Source organism: Lactuca sativa, chromosome 1 (genome assembly GCF_002870075.4).
Source record: "Lactuca sativa cultivar Salinas chromosome 1, Lsat_Salinas_v11, whole genome shotgun sequence".
Taxonomy (NCBI): domain Eukaryota; kingdom Viridiplantae; phylum Streptophyta; class Magnoliopsida; order Asterales; family Asteraceae; genus Lactuca; species Lactuca sativa.
The window spans coordinates 182877323-182886848 of record NC_056623.2 but is presented as its reverse complement, the minus strand read 5'-3'; the positions used below and the strand labels follow the sequence as shown (position 1 = coordinate 182886848).

The 9526-nt window shown below is 33.8% G+C and overlaps 2 protein-coding genes across 2 annotated transcripts; both read left to right on the top strand.

Moving 5' to 3' along the window:
• Nucleotides 1-394: 394 nt before the first annotated feature.
• On the top strand, nucleotides 395-1288 carry LOC111910027 (protein ALP1-like). The gene has a single exon (XM_023905825.2). It carries the CDS (start codon nucleotides 395-397, stop codon nucleotides 1286-1288), a length of 894 nt encoding a protein of 297 aa, XP_023761593.2.
• Nucleotides 1289-4668: 3380 nt separating this feature from the next.
• LOC111910026 (uncharacterized) lies at nucleotides 4669-5376 on the top strand. Its single transcript, XM_023905824.1, has one exon. It carries the CDS (start codon nucleotides 4669-4671, stop codon nucleotides 5374-5376), a length of 708 nt encoding a protein of 235 aa, XP_023761592.1.
• The last annotated feature ends 4150 nt before the right edge of the window (nucleotides 5377-9526 follow it).

The following is a 9526-nucleotide window of genomic DNA, read 5'->3' as shown; positions in this document are numbered from 1 at the left end:
TTCGACTCGTCCGATGATTCAGATGATGATATTTTCTTTAGGATGATATATCATTATTACACTACCGACCTGCTACAACCAGACCCAGTCCCGCTACTAACAAGACGTGCGATGTTAAACAGAAATCGCGAGGAAGGACACGAACATCTATATCGCGATTACTTTGCGGATAATTGTGTATACGGGGCGAAGGACTTCAAAATAAGATTTCATTTTAGTAGGAATGTGTTCTTACGAATCGCCAACGCCTTGGAAAGCCGGTATGATTTATTTACTTTATTTTTATACAAAATAAATAAAAAGTACTACATGTTTCTTTAATTTTACAACATATGCAATATATTTTTAAACTGTAGTTAATTTATGTTTAGGTACGAATTTTTTCAATTAAGATATGATGCTAGAGGTAGATGCGGGTTTACAACGTTGCAGAAAATGTGCTGCGGCCATTTGTTTGATGGCTATGGGGGAGTCACCCGACACCATGGATGACTATATGAGAATGTCCGAAAGAACCGCAAGAGAGAGTTTGTATACATTGTCAAGGGGTGTTGTTGAAACTTTTGGTGACGTGTATTTGCGGAAACCTTCGTTGTATGATTTGCAAGAATTGTATGCGACGCATGAAGAACGCCATGGGTTTCCCGGAATGATCGAAAGCATTGATTGCACACACTGGAAATGGAAAAATTGTCCGGTAGCATGGAAAGGGCAATACGCCAGTGGTCATCACGGATCACCTTCTTTGGTGTTAGAGGCTGTCGCTTCTCAAGATTTATGGATTTGGCATGCATTTTTTGGGGTTGCGGGTTCCAACAACGACGTCAACGTTCTTGATCTGTCGCCAATATTCGACGATCTTTTGAATGGAAAAGCCCCGGATGCTCCTTTCACGGTGAATGGAAACGAATACAAATATGGGTATTACCTTACAAATGGAATGTATCCTCAGTATTCCACATTCATGAAGGCATTCCGCCACACGGTTGAAGAACGAGACAATTTTTTTAAGATAAGACAAGAAGGAGCACGTAAGGATGTGGAACGTGCTTTTGGAGTGTTGAAGGCGAAGTGGCATATAGTCGAACATGTAGCACGACCATTGGATTTAGAAACTTTACGATATATCATGTATGCATGTATCATAATGCATAACATGGTAGTAGAATATAAAGGGCGAAATATTGCACACTATATCCCAACGGGGCCCATACACGTTCAGTTTCAACTAGGAACAACAGATTATTTACATCGCGTTGTTGACATTCAGGACGCAAATAAACACTGACAACTTCGAGAGGACTTGGCGGATCATATCTTCTATGGTAACAATAACGATAACGAATAGCGTTGTTTTTTTTTTTTTTTGTTTTTTTTTTTAATTTGGATGTTATTTCTTTTTTTTTGTTTGTTTTTGGATATTATGTGTAATTTAGTCTTTATGTTAATTTTGATTTTTTAGAAAATTTTAATTGTTTTTTATACTTTTTAAACATTATGTTTTATTTATTTTTAATTTAAAAAATATTTGTCTCAATTTAAAAAAAAAATCGAAATAAATAAAATAAATTATAAAATGAAAAAAAAGTTGGTGTCATAACAAGATATAACATGTTGCCCATTTCCTCACTTGGTGTTATAACACCATTGATGATGTGGCATGTGATGTGGCACCAAAATGGTCAGGGCCGTCCCATATTGATTTGAGGCCCTGGGCAAAAACAAAAACGAGGCCCCTTCAAAATTGAATAATCGCAAATAAGAATACAACGATATATGTGGAGACCAGTGATGTCTATGGAGACCAGTACAACACTTGTTATATATATATATATATATATATATATATATATATATATATATATATATATATATATATATATATTAAAGGAGGTGAGTTCAAAAAACCAATAACAAAAAAAATGAACAATACAACAACTCGGATTATTTTAAAAAACCGTTAGGTTGGTGTCTGAAAAAAAAAACTAAACAAAAAGGTGTTTTTAGAAAGAGAAAAAAAAATCTTATGTTGGTGAAAAATATAAAATAAAAAATTAAACTTAAAAAATGAACTACCTAACCGGTTGGTTACCAAGATTTTTGTTAACAAATCTAAAAAAATAGTTATTATACCTTAAAAAACGGTGATCAGTAGAAATCTCATAAATAAACATGAAAATTATGTTAGCTATAAAAACACCAGAAGTTTAAGTAAAATAAGTGTTTGGAAGGTGTATAAAAAAAATAAAAAAATAAAATAAAAAAATAAAAGAAGGAAAGTATTATTTCTAGAATTTGGATGGTATATGAATAATAAAAAAGAATATAAGGGTCATTTTTGTAATTTAGATTCCATATCATGAACGTTTATTTATGTTTAAAAAAAATATATATATTACAAGAAAAAAGGCTCCTCCGATTGATAAAAAAAAGAGTAATAAAAGAAAACAAATCTTATTAAAAAAAGTGCACATAACAGGATTCGAACATGAATCTATCAAAAAAAAAATTAAATGGAAATGATGCCTTTTAAGCTTTAACCAACTCTGCTACTCAAAGATTTGTTAATAAGTTAACAAACCGTGTATATATATATATATATTAACCAGAAATAATTTTGGGGCCCCAAATTGTAGAGAGGCTCGGGGCGGTCGCCCAACTTGCCCACCCTATTGGGCCGGGCCTGAAAATGGTGTTGCATCTAGTTGCTCACACTTTATGGTCTTAAAAGAAAACTTAGTTTTTTGATTACTAAGCAAGAAGCTAATTGCGTCATGTCCACGGCAGTGCCCCTACCATCATATGTGTCCAAGATACATGATATGGTTATACTGAATAAGTAAAAAGCGACTAAACTGAAAAAAAAAAAAAAATCGTTTTTCTGCTTTTTTATTTAAAGAAAAAATTTAGGATTTTTTTAAAATTTTTTCTAAAACATTGAGACTTTACTGTAGATATCCCAAAAAATTAAAGGATAAAATAGACATTTCAAATTTCCTAAGAGACCAAATTCACGATAAAATTAGTTAAAAATGACAATATTTGTAATTTTTCAAATGTTTGGACCTTAAATACATAAAATAACAAACCAAAGTGACCATTTTTGTAATTTTGTAATATCAATCATGTATTATAAATAACTTTATATAAAACAATCTACTATAAATTAAAAAAAAAAAAAAGAAAACTAAATAAATGGTTCATTAAACTTTATTAATACATTAAAGATAATGCATTACAATAAATAAAATAACAAAATTTCATACATTATCGCTATTCAACCAAATATATTCAATAAAATCTGAACGACATGAATCATGATAAAATTCATCTGAGCAGATCGCTATTCAACCAAATATTTCGATATATCAATTGTTTATTAACTTAATATTTAATATCAAGTTATACATAAACAATATAATCAGGTTTTTGAGATGCGTTATCTAACTAACATCACATGTTCACATGTGAAAGTATTATGAAAATTCATGTGGGAGAATCAGCGCGGAGAGGTTGACTTGACAAAATATTTGTTAGCCATCTTCTTGAATAAAAATCAATATTCAAAAAGTATCCCGTGTCTAAGAAAACGAATATTCCACCACCGTAGCCTAGTGAAGCCGTAAAATTAAATAATAAAATGATGTCATCAAATTAAAATAATTATTCGGCAAAGTAATCGAAAGAAATTAAAGAAGGAATGATAAATTTATGAAACAAGAGTAACTAACATAATTCTGGAAAGTAATTAAAGATAACTTGGTACTTTTTGAAAAATTTGAAATATCATATCTTCACCAATTACACCATCATTTATAACCAAACAATAAGAAAATTAAATTACGAGACTACTCGGACCCATGATAAAATGTCAAAAGTAGCACACATGCAAATTTCAAGGGTACGTCCAAAAAATTGAATTATACCAAAAAATATTAACTTTTTTTCACTTTGTTTATAAATTCGAGGAATAGCACAAGATACTGACTACTATATGGATCCGTACCTGACTCCAAAACCTTTCAGGGTTAATATATATATATATATATATATATATATATATATATATATATATATATATATATATATATATATATATATATATATATATCAAACATTGACAATTACGACAGTTTTGACAATAGTTTATCTAGTACACTAGTCTATTAGATGATTCGGCTTTGTTAATGTATCTTTTCAAATGCTAGATTTTTGCTAATGTTTTAATAAAACTCTTGTTATAAAAAATCTGATAAACGTAATAATATGGTCTTTATTTGTTTAGGTCCGATCCAAATGGCAAACTCTATTAATATTATTGCTTTCTGATTGCTGGAAGGGTATAAGTGTAATTTCCGTACCACTAGCATCCTGTTAGTTAGATTGAGAAATGGAACCACAATTCAAACGTGCAGGTGATATTAAAAAAAAAAAATCACTTTACGACTTAAATAGATATTAGTTTGCCCCTTAACCAAAAAAAACGTGTAATCAACCCTCTGGGTTGACGGTATCTTGTAATATCAACAACAAAAAGGGACATTTCCGTCATTTAAGCTCATCATGAGCTGTATATAAAAACCCCACCAGATTTAATTAGCTCTCATTTACCACCTATCACCATCTTTCATCTTTCTTTTCTTACACCTCTCAAAATCTGCATTCTTCATGGACCCAGAAGACGTGATTAACCTCTTCGATTCCTGCTGGTTCAATTATGAAATCCTGAAGAAAGATCAGTCCTCTAAAGCAAACCAATCATTATCTTCGTCTGAGCCAAAATTTTCAAGCTTGAGATCAATCCTTGTGAGGTCTAAAAGTGATGATATAGGAAGCTTCAACTATGGTTCTTTCTCTCCCAACTCAGTCCTTTTCACATCGCACCTCGATTCCATCCCTTCAGGTAACTTAGATTCTACAGTACAGAAACAAGAACAAGTCCAAGAAGACGAAACAAAAACAATAACAGTAAGAGAAACAGTAAACACAGATCAAAAGGAGCAAAGTGTTCAAGAAATGAAGAAAAGGAAGAAGAAGAGACATGGATTTAGCAAGAGCCTATCAGACCTTGAGTTTGAGGAGCTAAAAGGATTCATGGATTTGGGTTTTATTTTTTCTGAAGAAGATAAAGACTCAAAATTGGTTGAGATCATTCCCGGGCTTCAAAGATTAGGTGTGGAGAGAGGAAATGATGATAAGGGTTCATGTTCATCTTCAAGTGCAAGGAGGCCTTATCTTTCAGAAGCATGGGAGAATATGGATAGAAGATTACAGACACCGTTGTTGAATTGGGAGATTCCTGTTGTTAGAGATGAGATTGACATGAAAGATAATCTCAAGTTATGGGCTCACACTGTGGCTTCATATGTTAGATAACTATGTGTATTTTTGCACTTCAATATTCTTCAATTTTGATAAAATATCATTCTTGTTATTTGGATAAGTAGTAATTGGGTTGATATGTATTTTCTTCTTGATATGTAAATATGATTGAGAAATAGAAGGAAATAGAAAGTGGAGGGTTGGTGTCCCTTAATCGAGTTAATTGGTTGGAAGTTTTTGAGAGTTGCAATGTCAATTGATAATGCGTTTGGCTCCAAGCAGTATCAATCAAATGTCAACACGAGTACATTTTGCTAAGACAACACTGCAAAAATGGTCCCTATGGTTGGCAAATTTATGTGTTTTTGGTCCAAAATGAAATGTTGATGCACAACTAGTCCAATTTTAGATACCTTGTGTGGTTTTGGTCCATATGGTTGTATTTTCTTGTGTTTTTGGTCCACATCCCACCTAAAATGACTATTATACCCCTTAAATAGTTATATTTTAATTTCTTTTATTTGTTTTCTTATTCTTATAATAAAATGAAAAACAAAAACAAAATAAATCCACCACACACACACACTTTCTCTCTCTCTCTCTCTCTCTCTCTCTCTCTCTCTCTCTCTTCTTTTTTCTGTATGTCATCCTCCCAACCAGATGCTCCACCACCAAAATAAAATCAAACCCATAGCACCACCACCATACCTTCTGGAACACTAGCTTCATCGGCATGACTTCATCGGACCACCCTTTTATGATGGAGGACATTTTCCGGTTCTTACATCTCTGAGACCTCCATCTCATATGCTTTCAAGATGGTGCTGCCCTACACGAACTTAAATCCCCAAATCAAATCCAAAAACTGAAGTCCTCATTTTAAATTCTCCTCTAAAACCAAATCCGAAAATCATTTCCAATCTTGTTTCAGGAACCAAAATTAAAAGTCAGTAGTGGTGTAGAGAACGAGAGGAGAGAGAGCGAGGGGGTTCAATAGATTTTAGAGGAAGGAGCTTGCAGTGCTAAGGTATGTAGTGGAGTAGAGAACGACTGAGAGCAAGACTTGAATCGATTGCTTGTCGTAGGAGATGGAGTTGGGGAAGTTGTGATGGTCTTCGATTGAATGGTGGTGGCAGACGGAAGGAAGCAGATGTGGACCAAGTTGGACAAGGTGAAACCAAGCTTGGTGGTGATGGTGGTGTAAGGACGCTTAGTGGAGGTTATTTGGTTGTGCTAGTCGGCTGGTACTGCTGGGTAAAGAAGAGGTCTTGACCTAATTCTTTTATCATCTTCTACAATTAATCTCCCATCACCGAAGGCTCCATGTTTGGTGGGTGATTCGATTTGGGTTTAAATTCCTCTGCTGTCTCTGTTGACCCAGTTCATCACTCCTTCCCCAATGTACGTATAGATTGGTGGGGTGTGAAGGTTTCCGGCGGTATCGATGTTGGGTAATGGTGGTGGTAGTGGGGTGGGGAGTCTAGCAACCAGGTCTCTGGAAAAGGTGGTGGTGGTTGCGATCTAGGTGAACTCCAACGAGAATAGTGGCTGATGATGGTGGTTCCAGATATCGGTGATGAGGGTGGAGCCAATAATGAAGGGCTTCTTTAAGATAAGAGTGGGGAATGGGTTATTTGTTTTTATTTTTTGTTTTAAGTTAAAAAGATATAAATTAAATTAGTTTATGTATTTCAGCAATTAAAAAATATAAATTATAAGGGCATAACTGTCATTTTAAGTGTATAAGGACCAAAAACAATAGAAATATTCAATTTTGGACCGGTGATGCACCAACATTTCCTTTTGGACCAAAAACACATAAATCTGACAACCACAGGGACCATTTTTGCAACTTTGTCTTAAAAGAACTATGCACACTTACTTCATAATTACTTTATTATAGTGCTCTGTCATCATGGGTATCATCACCCAATAATCTAATTATAATTTAAAGAGCCACGTGAAACACACGTAGTCGGGTGCGGGCCTGCCTAAATAAATTAGGTAACCACTCAATTCTTGGTTGTTCATTGGTTTGTTGTATTTGGTTAAAAAGTATTTATATATTTATATTCATATCTAACACTATCTGGTGTGGGATGAAAACGATATAGAGGAGTCTATGTGGGAAGTGGTAACGACAGTGTAGCTCTGCAGAGAAAATCAACCAATCAAATTTTTTGATCTTTGAAAAGTCAATAAAAAAAACTAATTGAGTATTTTTACCTATAAATACGGACCATCTTCTCCAATTTTTTCCACATCATTTTTTCTTTATATTTTATACAATTTCAATACATCTTCAATAAAATTAATGGGTCGACTCGTCCGAAGATGATGATAATGACATGTTCATCACCATTATGAATAACAAGCTACTAGAAGCAAATGTAGTCAATCTACTAATAAGACGTGTGATGTTAAACATAAATTACGAGGAAGAAAACGAACGTTTATATCATGATTACTGTGTGGATAATTGTGTCTACTAGTCAAAGGATTTCAAAAAAAAGGTTTCGTTAGAGTAGGAATGTGTTTGTATGGATAGCCAGCGCCTTGAAAAGTAGGTATCGTCTATTTCATTTTTTTTAAAATTAAATATATTTTTTACCTATTGTGTATATATATATATATATATATATATATATATATATATATATATATATATATATATATATATATATATATATTCCTATTAAGATATGATGCTAGAGGTAGGCGGGGATTCACAGGTTTGTAGAAATATGATGCAGCGATTTGATTGACGTCTTACGGGGAGTCATCCAATTCCATTGACAATTATATGGGAATGTCTTAAAGAACTGTAAGAGAAATTTTGTATAGGTTGTGTTAGGTGCATTTTGGTGCACGTTTTTTCGTCCATTTTATGCATCCATTTAGTGTAGTTTACTTCATTTTATATACATTTCATTCTAAGTCATGTTAGTTTCGAGAACAACCTTATTTGCATGTTTTTATGATCTTTTCAGGTGATCCGGAGGTGGAAACACACTTTGGGATGTGCCGGGAAGTACAGGTGAAGATGGCAGGATGATTGGATGTGAAACAAAGAGATTGAAATAATCAAGTTTGCATTTGGAAGTAAAAGCGGGAATGGGCTGTGTTGGATTTGCACTCAAAAAGCGAGCTTGGGGCGTGTTTGACCAAAAAGGAGTCATTGACCATGCTAAACATGACCCGTGTTGATTTAACATTTTTTGACACGGGTCGTGTTGGTCTAGTTTCACATTTTTGAGCAACTTACTTTGGAAGAAGACCAGAGGATGGCATGTCAATTTCCACTCAACACGACCCGTGTTGATTTACTCTATTTTGACTGTTCGGCACTAGAACTGCCTTTTGGCAGCTTTTCCTTTTTACCCTATCTAACATCCGCAGATTTAGGTTGGTCAATATAGAGACAATAAGTGTTAAAAATAAATTTTTGATTGAATATTCTTTAGAATAAATAATCTTAACCAAAGTATAGTATATGTCACATGGATTCCGTACATATAAAGAACGTTGAAATCCGACTTATAACAAAGAAGTTACGACTCGTTGAAGTTTTGCGACAAAACCGGCATGGTGCCGCATATCGTAAAAAGTAATTTTTTTATAAACTACTTTTTAGCCTTAGCGACCTAAAAGAAAGTCGTAGTATATGTTAAACCGGGAGCGTGTGTATAGGGAACGTCCAAATTTGACTTCGTTTGAGGAAGTTATGATTTTTCTAAGATTTAGCATAGCAGTACACAGTCCGGAAATCAAATTTTAGATCGATAGATTTTTAGCCAAAAAAACCTAAATGAGAATTGAAGATCTCATTAATAGGAGCTCAACGATATAAAGACAGTTGAAATCGGACGTCGGATGACAAAGTTATGAATTTTTAACGGACTTTAACTGGCTAAGCCTGTTAAAATATAACTTTAAAAATAAAGTCAAAATTAGCCGACGGAGTCGAAAGTTGTAGATCCCATCGATACCTACACGTAGATATAAAGAATGTCAAAAATGGAGCTCGTATGCGAAAGTTACGGATTTTAGAAGATATTTAGTTTTTGGAGTAACCAGCGAGTGACACGTGGCGCGATCTGAGCCACTGCTTCTTCCACACGCCTTGCCTCCAGATGGTGAAACGTCGCCAACAAACGCCCAACATTCAGCTAGAGAAGGCCCCGCGTGTGACAACTCGAAATTT